Genomic DNA, 19,770 nt, shown 5'->3' with positions numbered 1-19,770 from the left:
GTCCAGAGTGTGTGTGTATGTCTATCCCCATCCGACTCTGTGTCTGTCTTCTCCAGAGTGCTCGTGCAGTGCAGAGGGCTCCCTGTCCAGTGTGTGTGACCCTGTGAGCGGTCAGTGTCCCTGTCGACCTTACCTCCAGGGGCTGACCTGTGACCTCTGTTCCCATGGTTACTGGAACCCCTCCTCCCCCCGCGGCTGTGTGCCCTGTCGCTGTGACCCCACCAACTCCCATGGTGACACCTGTGACCAGAGTACGGGTCAGTGTCTGTGCAGGTCAGGGTTCGGAGGTCGTACCTGTACAGAATGCCCTGACAACACTTATGGAGACCCCCTCATTGGCTGCAGACGTAAGTGACCAGTCGTGTTCTATCATAGAAAGGTTCAAAGGTTCTTAGACATGCTTTGTTCAATGCTTTGATCAATTCAGTCCAAATGGACAACTAAGTCAAACCATTTCTTTCCTTTTCATCTCTCCCTCCCTTTCTCCTTCTCCTCCATCTCTCTCCTTCTTCTCCCTATCTCCCTCTCTCTGCAGCGTGCCAGTGTGCTGCTGGGGCCATGGTACCAGGAGGCTGTGATAAGAATACAGGGACATGCCGGTGTCGTCTTGGTGCCACAGGTGCCCGTTGCGATGCCTGTAGCCGTGGCCACTGTGACTCATTTCCTGACTGTGAGGTCTGCCCCTCCTGCTTCTTCTCTCTGGACTCCTACATCCAGAACCTCACCCTGGGCCTAGAGAGACTATCCCCCAGAATCCCCTCTCGTCCTGGGGGCTCGTTGCCCACTGGTCTGGGTCCCCGCATCCAAGCTTTGGAGGCCACTCTCACCCAGATACGTGACTCTCTCCCACTCCCACCTCCCTCTACCAGACAAGTCAACGATGCCCTCTTTCAGCTACGCAGACTAAGGTAGGGAGATGTTCGGCTGCCCCGGCAAACTTAGAATGTCCAAATAAACGTGGGCATCAGATTCCATAACCTGCAATACTTTGCTTTCAAAAGTACATCATTTCATTGTCTAAATGTAAACACCACTAGACCCGTAGGACACAGTCTTTCATTACCTAGCTCACTATCCCTCATCCCCGTTGGAATCCACCAGGGACCAGTTAGATCAGGTGGATGGGGATCTGTCACCCCAAGGCAGAGGCCTCGAGCTGGGCTCACAGCTGGACGAGTTTGAGGCTCTCCTGGACGGCTTGGGTCTGCTGTACAACACCAAGAGAGACGCTCTCAGGAACTCTATCAACTCCAACAATGCAGGTGAGAGAGATGTCGCTGCAGAGCTGTGAGCACCATCCTTGTGTGACCACAAAAAGGCTCAGTGAGGAATTTAGAATCCAGAATCAGAATTAGAACCATATAGACTTACCATACCATTCTGGTTTTGTTTTGGCTCACTTATTTAACATTTAACATTTTAGTCATTTAGCAGACGCTCTTATCCAGAGCGACTTACATGAGCAATTAGGGTTAAGTGCCTTGCTCAAGGGGCTGCTAACACAATTGTTTGTCTGTCGTCTTGGTTGGTTCTCTCTCAGGGGCCTTCTCTTCTATAAAGAATGCCTATGATGAGTTCACGGATGCGGCCAAGAGTGTGGAGGCTAGTGGGAAGACTGTGGATCAATCTTTAGCGGTCAGAGAGGACGCTCTTGACCTCCAGAACCAGGTCCAACCAGCCAACACCAGAGACCTGGAGAAACTCAACCAGCAGCTGAACACCAAACCTGACCTCACACCCACTGCCAAGCAGGTAACCTTAACCCCAGCCTTAACCCTTAACCCTTAACCCTTAACCCTAACCCTTAACCCTAGCCTTAACCCTTAACCCTAGACCTAGACCTAACCCTAGCCTTAACCCTAGCCCTAGCATTAACCCTTAACCCTTAACCCTTAACCCTAGACCTAGCCTTAACCCTTAACCCTATACCTAGCTTGAACCCTTAACCCTTAACCCTTGCCCTTAACCCTAGACTTAGCCCTCGCCCTTAACCCTAGACTTACCCCTAGCCTTAACCCTTAACTCTAGCCCTAACCTTAACCCTTAACCCTAGCCTTAACCCTTAACCCTAGCCCTTAACCCTAGCCCTTAACCCTAGACCTAGCCCTAGCCTTAACCCTAGCTTTAACCCTTAACCCTAGCCCTAGCCCTTAACCCTTAACACTTAACACTTAACCCTTAACCCTATCCCTTAACCCTAGCCCTTAACCCTAGACCTAGCCCTAGCCTTAACCCTAGCCCTAGCCCTAGCCCTAGCCCTAGCCTTAACCCTTAACCCTAGACGTAGCCCTAGCCTTTACCCTAACTTCACCTTAACGTGACTGTGTATTTTTATTCCCTGTCTCTCAGGTGTGTGGCAGTGTGCGCTCTGCCCCTTGTAACCCTGCCTGGTGTGATGGTGAGCTTTGCCCTGCGGAGGGTGCGCCACCCTGTGGTCATGGGGAGAGTTGCGTTGGGGCTCTGCCTCTGGGGACCCGAGCTGTGAGGGATGCTGAGGAGGTAAAGGACAGACTGCAGCTGCTCAATGGGAAGATCACACAGGCTGCTGCACAGGTAGGAGCTGACACTTGTTTGTTTGTTTACTGTATTTTATAACATATATAACTGTTTATTGGGTTTGAATACTTACATGTAGGATATGTCCTTCAGTCATTCAAGTGGTTTGTTTCATCATATGGTGTTCAATGCTTTGCTCCTTTCTCCATTCAATTCACAGATCCAGAAAACACAGGACACAGTCAATCTGGTCAGACAGTCCACGGATGATCTGGTCAATCAGATGAGGTGGACCAGGGATGACTTGGAGGCAGATCTGAAGGAGACAAGATACTTTGTTAAAGAGCTGAAGGACTTCCTGTCAGGTGACACATCGACGGTTATGTTCCAGTACCTTCAATAACCTATTTATACTTTTTTACTCGTAGTAGAAGTATTGAAGTAGTAGCATTGCATTTTTGTGAGTGTGTGGTTTACTGACATTCCCTTCCTCTCTCCCTTCCCCTCTCTTCCACTCTCTCTCCCCCTCCATCTTTCCCTCTTTCTCATCCTCCCTCCTTCAATCCTCCTCTCTCTCTCCCTCCTCTCCCTCCTTGTCTCCAGACCCGTCGTCAGACCCAACAGCCATCAGTACGGCAAGTGAGTGGATCTTGAACGCCAAGCTGCCTCTCAGTCTGGCAGCTCTGAAGAGGAAGCTTCAGGAGATCAGAGACCTGGCGGCAGGACTCCCAGACAGCACTGCAGTCCTGGACCAGGCTGGACCACAGCTCGACACCGCCCTACGCCTGCTACAGGAGGCCCAGGACGCCAGGTATAACACCTTATGACCTCTTATGTCAGTCTTATGACAGGGTTATGTACTGTAAGCATCTATGGTTTAAGTAAAGTGTTAGGTGTAATTGATGACATGTATGAAAATGCTGTGTGTTTTCAGAAGTCACTTTAACATTGTTGTGACTGCTGTGAATGTTGCAGTAAGGTTGCTGTAACATTGTTATAACGTTGTTGTGTGCTGTATGACAGCGATGCTGCGCTGGGTGTGAAGGCTGATGTTGACGGGCTGCTGGAGGGCTTCACCACCGTGGAGGGCTCCCTCTCTGGCCTGAACGACAAAGTGCAGGACAGCCTGGACATAGTGGAAGACATCAGCAACAGTCTCACACAGGTGGGAGAGAGATGAACAAGTCCATTGAGCTAATGTGCTCAAATAAATACAATTACACTTTCAAACTAGTCTGACACTGACATTGATTGTATTGCCTCCATTTTCCATATCCTTCACAGCTTCTTACCTTTTTATTCCTCTCTAATTTTTATCCCTCCTCTCTCCATCCTCTTCTCTCCATCCTCCTCTCTCCATCCCCCCAATAACACCCATATTTCAACTCCCTCCAGACCAAGGCCCAGTTGACTCCCACGGTGAAGGCTCTAGGGGAGGTGTCTGCCCTGACTGAGGGGATGAAGCCTCAGCTGGAGGGGCTCAAGGTGCTGGTGCGCTCTGGAGGTCTGCTGGCCCAGAATGCTAAGGGAGAGGCCGATAAGGCTAAGAAGGAGGCAGATGCTGCGGCCAGGGTGAGTGTGTGTTAGAGTATCTGTGTGTGTGCTACTGTTTATGTGTGTGTGTATGTGTATGTCAATCAAGGCTGCTGACGGGAGGACGGCTCATAATAATGACTGGAACGGAGCGTGTTTGATATATTTGATACCATTCCACTCTATCGGCTCCAGCCATTACCACGAGCCCGTCCTCCCCAATTAAGGTGCCACCAACCTCCTGTGGTGTATGTGTGTGTTTGTGTGTGTGTGTGTGCGTCCATGTGTTTGCCCGTGTCTGTGTCTGTATGTGTGTCTGTATGTGTGTATGTGTGTGTGTGTGTGTGTGTGTGTGTGTGCGTCCATGTGTTTGCCCGTGTCTGTGTCTGTATGTGTGTCTCTGTCTGTATGTATGTTTGTGTGTGTTTGTGTGTGTGTGTGCGTCCATGTGTTTGCCCGTGTCTGTGTCTGTATGTGTGTCTCTGTCTGTATGTGTGTGTGTGTGTGCTCAACTGCCTGTCTCTTTGCTTATGTGTTTGTAGGACCTGGCATCCCTGGAGAAGCAGCTGGAGAAGCTGCGTGCTGCAGAGAGGACCAGTGGTCATGGCGATGGGACCGGGGCAGCAGGTGAGCGTCTCCAGAAGCTGCAGGAGGAGGCTGGTTCTCTGGCCCAGGACACTGGAGACATGATGAAGTCACTAGCAGGTACGGATGGAGGATAGCGAGGGGACACACACACACCTGGCATCATGACTGTTTTCACAATCCATCCAGTATGCGGGCATATATGCATTTGTGGAACATTGACTAAGGGCTCGATTCAATCCATATCGCTGAAGTTCAGCGTTATGGCGAGATTGAAATGATTTAATGGTAATTTCCGATTGAGCCGACATATGCTAGTCTGGCTAACACCTAACTCTTGTCTGGAATGGCTCTTTGATGTTGTTGGCACAATGTGTCGATGATGAAGGGGGCTGTGCTTTTACTGGTTGGCTCTCCTCTGTGTCTTTCTCACTCAAACACCCACAGCTACACACAGCCTCAGAGCGCCGCCCCCTTCCATTACAACGGTTGGATTTTCAAATCCCAAAAATTACATTTAAGAGAACCAATCAAACCCATCACACAATTTCTGAGTGAATATTGCATTAACGAACGGCCTCCTTTCCTGCGCTGTGAGTCACGTGGGTCGCGTCAGCCAGGCTAGACATATGCATCGTTTACCGTGAATGCAGTCTCCGCTAACGCGGGAACATTGCCTTTAAATGTCAAACTTCAGAACTATGGATTGAATCGAGCACTAAAGGCACTGAATGCTGTGATGATGAGGATCTCTGGCTTTTATATATATATTTGACGTGATGAATTTGCACCATATCAAAATAAAAAAAACATTCCCCTCTCTTCCTGTTCCTCCTCCTGCTCTCCTCCCCCTCTCTCTCCTGCTCTCCTCCCCCTCTCTCTCCTACTCTCCTCCCCCTCTCCTCCTCGCTCTCCTCCCCCTCTCACCTGCTCTCCTCCCCCTCTCCCTCCTACTCTCCTCCCCCTCTCCTCCTCGCTCTCCTCCCCCTCTCACCTGCTCTCCTCCCCCTCTCTCTCCTGCTCTCCTCCCCCTCTCTCTCCTCGCTCTCCCTCCCCCTCTATCTTCAGGTAAAGCAGACTCTCTGCGTAGACTACAGGATGAGGTCCTACTGAAGTCCCAGAGGCTGACCGGTCTGGACGGCAAACTGCGGGACCTCCTGGCTGACATGAGACAGAAGGTCAAGATCCTCTCCACCTGCCAGGGCTGAGAGGTAAAAGGGCAGAGGTCATCCTCAAATAGCCTGTTCATTGAGATAGAGGAGCGATGTAATTTATTTTGTCCCATTTTTTAGAAAACAATGTCCCAATAAAGATATTTTTCATGACGTTGAGTTTCCCTTTTTCCAGATTTGTATCTTTATCCTACTACATCCCAGTGACATCATTAGGCCTGGGATTTCTGGGGCTGCAGCCCTGAATGTTTTTGGTCCAGCACCAAACCTTTTGATGGTTGAAGAATATAGAAATTGCAGGCTGTATGTCTGATATGAGTTCCCATACTGGCATATTACTTACACGCTAGGCAGTATGCCATAGAGACTGTCATGATTTTAGCATTACTTTAATGAAAACTGTGTGTCACTAACCCAAATTGTTCAAAAGATGTGATTTATTTTACCGGAGATATGTTTGTTTTTTTTACTATCGTGAATTCACAGGAAGCATAAAGATAAATAAACCATGTCCCTGTTGTTTTAAAACTAGGCTACTTGAGGATCGCTAATTAGATTATTTGTTCAATAACAAACAAGCTTGTTCAGTCATGTTACCTTATTAGCTAACAACCTGGTAATCGGACAGGCACACATTTGGTTTAAGATGGAACATGGAGAAAGAGATAGTGATCCCAAAATAATATGTTTTATCCTAGTGGGGGGCGTGGGAGAAAATAAATAGACATCATTTGGGTAGGGTGTAGTCCTGGGTAGATTTAGGCTATGCCATGTTGTCTTCAGAAGATTTTCTGTTTAATTTCTTTCTTTCACATTAGCTGATGTAAGACAGTAGAACGATTCCTATTCCTTATAATGGGCTATCATATTATAGGATAATGAGTGTGTTTGTCAGCAAGAACAGTATTTTTATTCCTCATACTTCTTTTATTATTCCACTTCTTCCCAATTTTGTCAGCATTCATATAGGTATACGCTATGTCATGGTCATGTTGATTGTAAGTCATAAAACAAGAATAGGCTATATTGAAATGCCTGTTACATCAATTATTTGTTTTATGCCTGTTACATCAATTATTTATTTTAGTAGTGTGCACAAGCAGCTAGTCAGTGATGGTAAGGGGACTCTCAATAGCTGTCACGATCGTCTTGACGAGAAGGAGTAGACCAAGGCGCAGCGTGTGACACGAACATGACTTTAATTAGTTAAAGCACAAGTACAAAACAAAACACGATCGTGAAGTCCACAGTAACACTGACTGAACACGGAACAAAAACCCACAACACCCAAGAGAAAACACACAGTTTAAATATGGCTCCCAATCAGAGACAACCAGCCGACAGCTGACACTCGTTGCCTCTGATTGGGAGTCATACAGGCAAACATAGAAACAGAACAACTAGAATACCCAACATAGAAAACGAACACATAGAATGCACACACCCTGGCTCAACATATAGAGTCCCCAAGCCAGGGTGTGACAATAGCTCATAAACGCAAAAGATCTTGCCTATGTATTGTAAGATGACAAGTGTCTGCAACTAGTCAGCCTCACCTTTTAGATGTTTCTTGAAGGTGGGGTGACTTGAAGAAATTAATTGTTATAGCATTAACATTTTCAAACCCCCTGCACTTGGGAAACATACCACCCCTGCAGGACTTTCTTTCTTAAAGCTGTATTTTAAAGGGATAGCTCACCCACATTGTAGAAAAAAGGCTCTCATTTTTAATATACGTTTTAGGGAAGTGTCCCTTTAATTTGCACTTTTTAGCTAACTTTGCCTTTAACTGCAGGCACTTCTGAGCCATCACAACAACGTATCACAACATATGTTAATATAGGCTTTTGAGCACTGGATACCTCTATACATATCTATGCTTTTAATTTTGGGGATTTGTGTGTGTTTTGTATTGCTGGTACTGCTGCACTGCTAGAGCTAGAAATCTGCGATAACATCTGCTAAATATGGGTACAGGACCAATAACATTTGATTTGATTTTGCTCCGAGCGCACCTGCAACCAATTCCCTTATGAAATACCTGAGTTCCCTTTGTCTTTAGTTCAGTGCCAAACAACCCATGCCTCTTGAAGATACTCTCTACCATTTATCCATTTTATTTCTGTTATCTGTGCATCCAATACCTAACGTGAGTAACCCGCAACATTGTTTCCTTTTTACTTTCTGTTTCATGTGTGAATATATAAGCATTTAATGATGCACTGTTGTATCAGTAGTTGTAGACTGTTGAGTTGTTGCAGCATGTTGCGTATGGACATGAATCATTCATCTATTTTGGATATCCTTTGAAGTGATGATACTGATATGGAAATGATGTGTATGATAAGTATGTTTATGATCTAAGATATGATCATGTGAATTCTTTATGAAATTTCCTAATGCAAATGTTTTGCTTTCTATTTTCTGTTTATTTTTAGCACACAAGTCAATAATGGATTATGATTGATTGAAGAAAATAAACCGAAGCCCCAAGTCTCTCTCCCCATCCTTGTCCTCTGACCGGGACACCAGCACCTGTATCAGCTCCAATGGTTTAGTCATTTAACTTACAGGAGCAATTAGGATTAAGTGCCTTTCTCAAGGGCACATCAACAGTTCTATGCTTCCTACCTCAACCAGTGCATTCAGAATAGGCAACCTGCCTTTGACAGTAATTAATGTTATTACATTTTTGCCACAATTCTTACATCTAATCTCTCAATGTTCAGATTGATGCTGTTGAAATGTAATTTATTCCGGGGGAGTATTCCCCTGGATCCCCTGCTAGGGTTCCCCCTTATAGCTCAATGGCCTAAGCCTACGATGTCCTCAAATCCTAGAAACGCCCCTGAACGTCCTAATTGGCCCAACAAGACCCCTCTCAAACCATGCCACCAATAGCTGTAGAGTAGCCTCGTTTGACCATCCTGATCTCCAGAGCTGACATTGTTTCGCTACAAAGATTCAGTGATCCAAAAGCTTTTACATTTGTTTTGCGCAATGCCCCTCAGCTACAATAGTTTCAATCGTAGGAGGCCCAGACTGATGAAGTGAAATGAAAACGCAGTGGTCAGGATGGTGGATTAGGCTAGCTGAAGAGAGATGTGAGGTAAGAAAAGTACAGGAAGTTTTACATTAATGTTTTATTAAGAAACAACAAAGTATAGCGCTTGTGGTTATAGCATCTCCAGTCAAACAGTTACAATGGCATTGGCACTACAAGCGGATCTCTACAGCAGCTTATGGCATAAAAGTGGCACATGTTATCATCTCTGTACATAAAGTGGTGTTAGTGTTACACAGGACCACTTTAAGCACAGTAATAACCATCTTCTCTTACAGAGAAACGTCAGCCCTCCAAACCCTCCTCACCCCAAAGTCATTGTTATGACATGGGTGTTAGGATTCAAACAACGGGTCAACGACATTCAAACCTGTCGGTAAGATTCATAACAGTCAAAATCCTTACATTTAGGATGATAAAATATACAAATAATTCACACTATAAAAATACATATCTTCGATTTAACACTTGACAACGACATCTCAAAGCCCTTCTCCTTGAATAGATGTCACATAGTATTCATAAACTTTACAATGAAACCATTTTACCAGGTTATCTATACATTTTCTTCAGAGCCATAGGACTCTGGTTTCTCCAGACCCATTTATAGGAACAGATGTGAGTGAAAGAAGAACAGTTTAATTTAGTTCAGACAGCAACACATAAAGTAGCCAAAGCCAATTTAATTAACGAGTTACAATCTAGCCGTTGCAGCTATCAGAAACAAATATTCAAAAATGTAATATTGTTTTCCATAGGTCAATAAGCATTATTCATAGACAATTATACATTGCAAATACAGTATGTCTTTGTATACTTCAAATGTATATATTTTTTGTTGAGATAGAAGTACAGAATGTACACATTGGGTCAAAGAAATCAACATTTGTGTGAGTGTAAATGTACTACATTGTAGTTGGGTATGAATCCCAGGACTTCCTCTGTTCTCTGGATAAGGTTCAGGCCCTTGCTATGGGCCTCTGGGCACTACAGAGAAACTACTCCTGAACCAGCAGGAGACAGCTGACAACTGTAGAGTGGCTCCAACCTCTTGACTGCAACACTGCAGAAGCACTGGAGGCGCGTGGGGAGTGTAAATTCACATGAAGATTCATATAATTCATGTGAGATAGTGTGGGTGTTTTCCTATCAACTCTGTATTTTTTTGATTGTGTACATTTACATTTTAGTCATTTAGCAGACGCTCTTATCCAGAGCAACTTACAAGCAAATGCGCATTGTGTATGTGAGACCAATTTACCTTTAAGCCATTGAATTGATCCTTAGGTCAAGCAATCACATAACAGAACACACCCCAGTCTGCACGGTGTGCCCATTCCTATTGGTCGCCCTGTCAATGGTATCACAGCTGAAACAGACAGCAAAAAGCAGAGCCTTACGAATCACAGATTTTAAACATTGGACATAGCTCAACCCCCCCCCCTGAATGACATACACTACCGTTCAACAGTTTGGGGTCACTTAAATTCTTGTTTTCAAAAGAAAAGCAATTCTTGTCCATTAAAATAACAAATTGATCAGAAATACAGTGTAGACATTGTTTATGTTATAAATGGCTATTGTAGCTGGAAACTGCAGATTTTCTATGGAATATCTACATAGGCCAATTATCAGCAACCATCAGTCCTGTGTTCCAATGGCACGTTGTGTTTGCTAATCCAAGTTTATCATTTTAAAAGGCTAATTGATCATTAGAAAACCCTTTTGCAATTATGTTAGCACAGCTGAAAACTGTTGTGCTGATTAAAGAAGCAATAAAACTGGCCTTCTTGAGACTAGTTGAGTATCTGGAGCAGCAGCAATTGTGGGTTCGATTACAGGCTCAAAAAAGGCAGAAACAAATAACTTTCTTCTGAAACTCGTCAGTCTATTCTTGTTCTGAGAAATGAAGGCTATTCCATGCGAGAAATTGCCAAGAAACTGAAGATCTCGTACAACGCTGTGTACTACTCCCTTCACAGAACAGCGCAAACTGGCTCTAACCAGAATAGAAAGAGTGGGAGGCCCCGGTGCACAACTGAGCAAGAGGACAAATACAATAGCCAGCTACAATAGCCATTTACAATGTCTACACTGTATTTCTGATCAATTTTATGTTATTTTAATGGACAGAAATTGCTTTTCTTTCAAAAACAAGGACATTTCTAAGTGATCCCAAACTTTTGAACGGTAGTGTATATTCCCCTCCCCTCAGTCCACTCGGACTCACCTTTTAGCTGCTGCGAATGAGGAGCAATTCTCCGCGTTACACGTCTCCATAACGACCGGCGCGTGCCTGGGCTCACTATGACTGGCTCGCAGGCAACGGCACTGCGCCTCTGGAGGGGTCACGTGACACACTGGGATTGGGAGGTTAGTGTCGACGTCCTTGGCGGTGATGTTGTTGACGCCCTGCTGAGGATTCTGGGAGTTGCAGGGGTTGATGGCGGGGATAGGAGGGAGAGGGGCGTCAGGGTCGGCGTGGGCCAACTGCAGCTTCTTCATGTGGTTGATGGCTGCTGTGGCGTTGAAGGCTTGCTGTAACAAACACACAGGAATACTATGATTGATATATTTGTATAAATAATCATGTTTTAATAATAATAATGTATGCATGTATGATAGCATATTGTATGTAGCCCTATGACATGTTGCTCACCCTCCATTTGGACTTGGCAAAGTTCCTCTGGATCTGAATGCTGACTGATTCATAGATGTCCTGATCCCTCGCTGTCTTCCCAATGATCCTGCAACAGGAAATGACATTGTTAGGGCCACCAGGATCTAGGAATAAACAAGAAAGTGGGATACCCAGACACTAATCTTAGATCAGTTTTGTATTTGCCCCCTCTAATGGTTATAGTAAGATGAGGGGAGGATGGGCATATCCTGGATCTGTTTGTGACTCACCAGGGGTGTCTGAGGGCCTGTTCTGTGCTGAAGCGTTTCTTAGGGTGCTTCTGCATCATGTTCCGGATGAAGTCCTTTGCTATGGAAACGGAGACAGACAATCGTCAACAACTGACATGGAACTTTCAGCATATACAGTAAAAAGGTATTCTAGCACTGATTACTTATGAATATATTTACTATGTAGTTATGATAGTCGTTCTGTGTTAATACCCTTGTTGTAGGGGTGGTGGTAGGTCTTACCTGACTCTGAGATGTTATCCCAGAAGGGCGAGTGGAAAGCGTAGTCGGCCCTCATGATCTTAGAGAACAGACGTGTCTCGTTGTCCTCAAAGAACGGAGGGTAGCCGCACAGCCTGTTACAAACAGAGGGAACATGGTTATCACAGAGTTATTACAATAACTTTCCCCAAACGTTATATAGAAATACCATCTCACAATGCAGTCATCCTAATACTATGAAAGGGTTGAGAAGAGGTGCTGGCGGATATAGATCTAGAAGTCCTAGATAGGTTCTCACAGGATGTATGTGATGACTCCTATGGACCAGCAGTCCACTGCCTTATTGTAGGGTTTCTGAGCCAGAACTTCAGGGGCTGTAGAAGGTCAAATATACACAGGATTAGATACCATGCTAATCCGCTAAATCTGTGCAATGAAGCTTTACACTATTTCAATGACCAACCAACTAACACACGGTTGCCGCACGCACACACACACCAACATATCCTGGCGTGCCGCAGGCCGTGGACATCACTCCGTGGTCGGACATCTTGGACAGGCCGAAGTCACTGATCATGATCTTGGAGTTCTCATCTGAGTTGAAGTACAGCAGGTTCTCTGGCTGCACTCACCGAGGGAGAGAGGGTCAACAACCGGCAGAGAAACTATTCTCCCAACATAGTATATAATAGTACTGTGTGTGTAAAATATGTTTGGCATATTGTATATTAAGTGTGTTTATTTACTTTTTGACTGTGTGTAACGTACCTTGAGATCCCTGTGCACTATGCTGTTCTCATGAAGGTAGTTGACAGCCTCCAGTACTTGGTGGACCAGCTGGCTGGCATCCTTCTCCGTGTACACCCCCCGATCTATGATACGGTCAAACAGCTCCCCACCAGACACCCTAGGAAAGAACATACACATCAGAATCTCCACCACTATATTCACCATCATCAGAATCAACAGCCTTTAAAATCTTCATTAGACCCTACTAATACAGCCGGTTTTCTAAAACAGTAACATTTCTCTGTATGTTAATAACTGCATTTAGAATATGTAGAAAATGGTTCCTACTCACAGCTGCATGACAAGGTAGTAGTGTGTCCGAGTTTCATAGAAGTCTTCCAATCCAATCACATTGTCATGCCTTATCCTGAGAGGAAGAGGGAGAGATTTGGGATGTTGTTCATTCAAGGTGTGAGAGAGTGTATGTGTGTACTCACTTCTTCAGCACAGTGATCTCGTTCTCTAGTTTACTACAGCTGAGGTGTTTTTTCTTCAGACACTTTAGGGCGTAGAGGTTTCCAGTCTTCTTTTCTCTCACCAAATACACCTCGGAGAACGAACCCCTACACACACAGACAGAGAAATGGTTATAAGGCAATGTCCATTTTCCAACCCATGGGTTTAAGCTCTTTGGTCAATTAACCTTTGAATCTTTAGGTTCCATACATTTGCGGATTTCTGGGGTTAACTACAGGAATGATTCTAGTCTCTATTCCAGGGGTGTCAAACTCATTCCATGGAGGGCTGAGTGTCTGCTGGTTTTTGTTATTTCTGTTCAATTTGTGCCCAATTAAGACCTAGACAACCAGGTGAGGGGAGTTCCTAACTAATTAATGACCGTAATTGATCAATCAAGTTCAAAGGAGGAGCGAAAACCCGCAGACACTCGGCCCTCGAATGAATGACTTTAACACCTGTGCTCTAATCCAATGAAATAATAGCTCGAAAACAACCCAGAAAAATGTACCCCTATCCACAGATAATTGGATAGGTGTAACCAAGATGGCGGAAGCTCTCGTACACACTTTGGAAGGCTACAGTGCTGTAGGTGGAGTCACCACCACCCAGCCTCACTCTCCTGGCTCATAGCTGCACATGGCTAGGCACGAGACCAGTGTGGCCTGGGAAGGGTGTGTTTAGACCGGCAGCTCTATTCTAATCTTTTTCCCACTAATTGGTATTTTGACCAATCACGTCAGATCTTTTTCAGAGCTGATCTGATTGGTCAAATGATCAATTCATGAAAAAAATATCAGAATTGGGCTGCCGGTCTAAACGCAGCCATAGAGGATCAGGTATGGCCTGTGCTCCTGAGGCCTGTGAATAGAAGCAGGGCAATACAGGAGGATTAGTACTCAAGCCTTTTCCATTGCCCAGCCTGAAGCTCGGGACAGGAGGCCCAGAGAAGAGACCCCTGAGATGATTGATTGATTACTTGATTTAATTGATTAGATAATGAAAAGTAGTAGGCGGCTCCAAGAGAATAAAAAACACAATCATTGTGGTCCTAGTGTGTTCATTGTGTCTGCTTGTCTCTGTCTGATCTTGCACAGTCAACCCTGGATGAACCCTGAGAAGACTGTGGGTGGGTGTTTTCTTTGTCAGACCCAACAAACACCCCAGACGTAACATGACATCAGGAGAGAAGTGTTCATGTGTGGGAGGGAGCCGAGAGGATCCTAAACCTCATAAATGGATCCAACCTCCATCTGCTGACAGCCCTGTTTGAGGGAGACCAAGGTGTGGGTAATCTTCTGTTTGGCAGACACTCATATTCCAACACCTGTGATACTGATGCAATAAGTGTGCTCTGTGTCCAAAGACATCATTTCTGGGAGAGACAGACATACAGACGGAGACAAAGAGAGACAATGTCCACCAGGCCTGGGTTCAAATACTGCAGTATTTGTTTTCTTTCAAACACTTTGATTGGGCTTGCTACTTCACTTCCTGGCGAAATGGGACCAATAGAAAAGTTCCAAAAGTGCAAAAATAGATTGGTTCTAAAAGTGCAAATGCCTCTCATCTGGCATTCCTGGCAGACTCAATCACACTCAAAGTATTTGAAAGAAAGCATACTATTTGAACCCAGCTCTGATGAACACACACATATAAAGATAGTCAAACTCACACAGGCATGCAGGCACACAGTCACACTCATTCCCTCACACCTCACCTCATGTGCAAATGCACACTCAACACACAATGCCAGGCCCTTAATCCTATAATTGAGCAGTGATAGGCTGTGCCCGCTCTGTAATGACATCATTGCTCACCTGCCTGGCTCACATTTCTCTCAACCTCAGCCTTCTCATATATTATGCTGTAAGCTGCTTGAGGAGAGGCTGAGGAGGTGAGCAGGAGGCTCAGGCAACAGGTAGGCCAGGGGCAACAGACAGACCTCTCTCACTCTGCAGTTTTCAGCATTGTGTGGGCAATAAAACCTTTCTATTCGATTTCACATAGAACAACTCCTTTCATAAAGCTCTCATATACTGTACTATGCATAGACCTACTGTACATAGACCTACAAACACGCATACACGCATACACCCACACATGCACACATGTACACAACCACACTAGCGCACATGTGCACAGACCCACATGCCTACACTCACACGATCATAAATGTATGTACACATGAAATCACGTTACACATTGGGCAACTATTGGTCAACCATTTTCCCCAAATGTGCCATGTCCTGTCCCCTTTTGGTTACTGTTGCTACCTCATTCAAACTCAAAACTCTCTAACAAAGGGTCCATCTTTAAGGTGAGAGAGACTGTATTATGTGAGCGCCAAGTGTTCCCTTGATAAAGATGACCTGCCCTGACCCGGGTCCTAATACTCTTATCTGGGTAGGACTTTCCAGGATTATAGTGCCTAACTAGGATCCTTCTCTGGGAACAGGTAAAGTAGATATCCTGAAGATGCACTCAATCCTGTAATAATGGCTCTTTAGTCGGAGATAAGAAGCTAACAAGAGCCACTACTCAGCAACAAAGGACAGTGAAAACAACCAAGCACAAAATGGCTGCCTTGCATCACCCAGGTGGGTGCTACACATCGGATGAGGTGAGTTATCCTCAAAGTAAAAGTGCTTTGAGTTATACATGCAAAACACAGTAATGGCTTGACGCACAGAGTTAATCTGAAATTAAAACCTAGACAAAGGTTTGAATTAATTGTCCCTTTTATCATAAAGGGCTGGTTTAAATCACTGTGACCTGGCCAGGAAAAACTTCCAGGATTTAATCTTAACAGACAAAGTACTTACGATCCCAGCGCTTGTTTGAATTCGAACACATCTCTGATGTTGTTGGTGACTTTCTTCCAACTGCAGGTTATTTCTGTGCGACCCATGGTGGCTCTGTCGTCACAGCAGGCTCCTGGAACAACAACAGACAGACAAGCTTTACTCTTCTGTCTAGAGAACACTGGACTGTCTTAGATGTATATACACATTCCTTTTCTAAAGACAACCCTCACCACACATAAAGAACCCCAAGATGACCAAACACTTTGGGACAGTGTTTCACATATGGCGGATGGGGACCGACCCACTGGTAGGTCACAGCCATTTCCTCTTGGGTCATGTCTTAGGACTAATATGGCTAGACACATCGTTTGGGTACAAGAACGTTTGAAAGGCTTCAAGTAGCTCACAAAGCAACAAAAAAAAATATTTTGGGACCACAGCTTTGGTGGATATCTCTGTTAAGTACTGCCATCTTGTAAACACCCCATTTCCTTATATAAAAGCTTGCATGTTCAGTATGAGGTAATTCATGATTGGCCTAAGCTCATTTGTACCTATCACTTACAGAAGGCCCAAAGAGGTGCAGGATTAGTGCTGTAATGCCTATTGATGGTTACTCTTTCCACCCTCTCCCTCCCCTCTCTCTCCTTCCAGTGCCAATTCAGGATGCAGATTACTGCTGATTTCCTGACAAACCCCCAAAACTGGGTCGACTTTTTATATTGACCTTCACAAGAGGCCATTGTTGTGCCTCAAAACTCTCACGTAGTTGGTTCTGCTTCTTTTTTTAAACAAATCAGCATCTGAATAAAAAAGTACCCTAAACCCCCCTGAGTGATCTCGCAATGCCATAGATGGAGCATATAATATAATTACGCAATAGGGCAGGAGGGGGTGTGGTATATGGCCAATATCCCAAGGCTAAGGGCTGTTCTTAGGTACGACGTGTTACCAACGTAATTAGAAAAGGGTTTTTTAAAATGTTTTTGTCATAACCGTGGTATTCAGTCTGAAATACCATGGCTTTCAGCCAATCAGCATTCAGGGCTCGAACCACCCGGTTTATAATGATGATTATAAACAGGTGGTTCGAGCCCTGAAAGCTGATTGGCTGACAGCCATGGTATATCAGACCATATACCACGGGTATGACAAAACAAATATTTTTACTGCTCTAATTACGTTGGTAACCAGTTTATAATAGCAATAAGGCGCCTCTGGGGTTTGTGGTTTATGGCCAATATACCACGGCTAAGAGCTGTTTCCAGGCACTCCGCATTGCATCATACATAAGAACAGCCCTTAGCCATGGTATATGGTCCTCTGTAGCTCAATTGGTAGAGCATGGCGCTTGTAACGCCAGGGTAGTGGGACCACCCATACGTAAAAATGTATGCGCACATGACTGTATGTCGCTTTGGATAAAAGCGTCTGCTAAATGGCATATTATTATTATTATTATATTGGCCATATACCACACCCCCTCATGCAGTATTGCTTAATTAAATACAAATGTCAGTGGATACCTCAGCCAAAATACATACTAAAATGTTGGTCGAATATGGTAGAATCCCATTTGGGGTAATGCATACATGGTGTTGTCATGTGTCCATTCAATGTGGATTTCTTGTAAGATTTGTCCGGTTTAAAATGATTGAATCCATAAAACAACGTCTTTTCCAGGTCATTCATAATGTCCAGTAGCACCGTGGGAAAAATCCGGGTGATGATCCGATAGCGCATCTGATTCAAGTGGTCCTCAGAACTGTGCGTAAAATGTTCTGAATGCATTTTACACATGGATGGTTTTGGTGGAAATGTCGAAGATCATGACCATATTAAACTACAGCTAATGGTTCATTACTTGAAGCCAGAGATGGCGCTGAATTTCAGTTATATAACATGCTCTATTTTTTAAGAAATTGAAACAAACAAATTTAGTTTCTCTTATAATGTAGCTTAAACTTAACACAGAAAACACTGACACAGCAATAGTCACTTTAGATCTAAATAACTGAATAGAAAAGTGAATGGGCATTTGTTCTTACCTTATCTACAGAGAAGGAGCGAGAGGGCACTTGTTGAGGTATCTCGATAGACCTACCTGCCTCTTCCCTGCAGACATGGAAACAGCGGAGCGTCCAGGGGGCGTGGTCTGCCCTCCCCATCATTAGTAAGACTTGCAAAAGAAAAACGTCCCACTTTAAATATTGTAAAAAATATTTCGGACTTTTTATTATTATTATTATTTAGAACACTATTTTTCGTACACCGTTACAGCTAGAAAGGTCATTCAAACTTTAAAACGTGCAGACCCGTCAGGAATAGCGTGCTTGTATACAACTTTTTTATAACATTTCTACTTTTTGAACTATTAAGCTTTTTGACCTCCTAAAAAAATACCACGAGCCCATCATCTCCAATTAAGCTGCCACCAACCTCCTGTGCTCATCATATAGCTCTGTTCGGAACTCCGAACCAGTTGTCATGTCAACACAGCTGCCAGTGCTGCTGCTGCAAAATTACGAAAAAAAAGATGCGCCGAATGCACACAAAGAAAGACACGCCGAATGGGAAATGTATAAACAATTCTAGACGCCATGGCTAGTCATGGTTTATGTACATTGTCTGGCAGTCAATAAATATAATTTAAAAAGTTAACCCAGACCTTTCTCTGTCTCAACTGAAATTGTCCAACATGAACTGCACTAGCTAGCTATCTTAGCTCATTGCTAGCTTGGTTAGCTAGCTAGCTAGCTTGGTAAAACATGGTTGGCAAATAGGCAACCCAGACCTTTCTCTGTCTAGTTTCAACTGAAATTGTCCAACATGAACTACACTAGCTAGCTAGCTAGCTTGTCGCTAGCTTGGTTAGCTAGCTAGCTTGGTAAGCTAGCCTGGTAAAACATGGTTGGAAAATAGGCAACATTTTGACTAGCTAGCGAAATTGTACAGCCAGCATTTTGTGTATATCGATGCTATTACAATTATTAAACGTATGGATAAACAAATCATTTATGAAACTATGATGTGATGTATGACAGGATTGGATGTTGCATGCAATTTCAATAGTGCTTGCATTGCTTCTTGTATCAGCAAAGTTGCTTGAGATGATGTCACTTGCAACTTGTATCTGCAACAGAAATTGAGTCCAAATTGCTTCGTGTGACATAGGCTTAAAAAACTCTCATTTTTTTTACATTTTAGTCATTTAGCAGACACTCTTACCCAGAGCGACTTACAGTTAGTGAGTGCATACTTTTTTTTTTCATACTGGCCCCCCGTGGGAATCGAACCCACAACCCTGGCGTTGCAAGCACCATGCTCTACCAACTGAGCTACACGGGGCCGACTTCCATGATTGAATTCACTGTAAACAAAGTAACTTTTGACACAAATCAGCTGCTTTGGCCACTTCCCCAACAAGTTAGACAATAACTTAGAACGTATGAAATCTTTACCTCTCTGCTTTTCAAATCTAAAATTAGAACACTTCTTCCATGACCACAAAAATACTTTTAAAGAGCTCAAGCAAGTCCCACAATTTTGCTTCATGGAAAATTACCATCTAGGTGTCACTTTGTTGCAGTGTCCCTCACATCCTGCACAGCTAATTGGCAACAGTGCAGTGCCAGCGGACACTGACCTAGGTTACTGTATAGGAAAGCAAATCCACAGCTGCCAGGTTTGCATGCTTTGCTTTGTTTTTAGATGGCCTCATTGTGAACCTATGGCA

General features: G+C 44.2%; 1 protein-coding gene and 1 pseudogene across 2 annotated transcripts in view; one reads left to right on the top strand and one right to left on the bottom strand.

Annotated features, from left to right (window-relative positions):
- The window catches only part of LOC311138853 (laminin subunit beta-3-like), a gene marked incomplete at its 5' end in the record, with an annotated part of 10,400 nt that extends 2,121 nt beyond the window's left edge, over window positions 1-8,279 (top strand). The window contains 12 exons of the mRNA XM_084173653.1: window positions 57-347; window positions 536-908; window positions 1,102-1,262; window positions 1,541-1,752; window positions 2,350-2,553; window positions 2,717-2,861; window positions 3,100-3,307; window positions 3,520-3,661; window positions 3,892-4,068; window positions 4,572-4,734; window positions 5,683-5,825; window positions 5,962-8,279. Coding sequence (XP_084029779.1) covers window positions 57-347; window positions 536-908; window positions 1,102-1,262; window positions 1,541-1,752; window positions 2,350-2,553; window positions 2,717-2,861; window positions 3,100-3,307; window positions 3,520-3,661; window positions 3,892-4,068; window positions 4,572-4,734; window positions 5,683-5,822 — 2,216 coding nt within the window. The 3' untranslated portion in view covers window positions 5,823-5,825; window positions 5,962-8,279. The remainder of the gene's footprint in view (window positions 1-56; window positions 348-535; window positions 909-1,101; window positions 1,263-1,540; window positions 1,753-2,349; window positions 2,554-2,716; window positions 2,862-3,099; window positions 3,308-3,519; window positions 3,662-3,891; window positions 4,069-4,571; window positions 4,735-5,682; window positions 5,826-5,961) is intronic.
- A 1,867-nt stretch (window positions 8,280-10,146) lies between these two features.
- LOC311138852 (calcium/calmodulin-dependent protein kinase type 1D-like) lies at window positions 10,147-16,777 on the bottom strand (annotated as a pseudogene). Its single transcript has 13 exons — window positions 16,600-16,777; window positions 16,053-16,164; window positions 14,264-14,350; window positions 13,209-13,334; window positions 13,064-13,138; window positions 12,751-12,889; window positions 12,481-12,604; window positions 12,281-12,356; window positions 12,004-12,116; window positions 11,761-11,839; window positions 11,510-11,597; window positions 11,081-11,388; window positions 10,147-10,219 (listed from the first exon to the last, which is right to left on the bottom strand). The product of its transcript is annotated as a calcium/calmodulin-dependent protein kinase type 1D-like (transcript).
- Window positions 16,778-19,770: the final 2,993 nt, after the last annotated feature.

Source organism: Coregonus lavaretus (genome assembly GCF_964263955.1).
Source record: "Coregonus lavaretus genome assembly, chromosome: 12".
Lineage (NCBI taxonomy): Eukaryota > Metazoa > Chordata > Actinopteri > Salmoniformes > Salmonidae > Coregonus > Coregonus lavaretus.
This window is presented reverse-complemented; position numbering and strand designations above follow the sequence as displayed.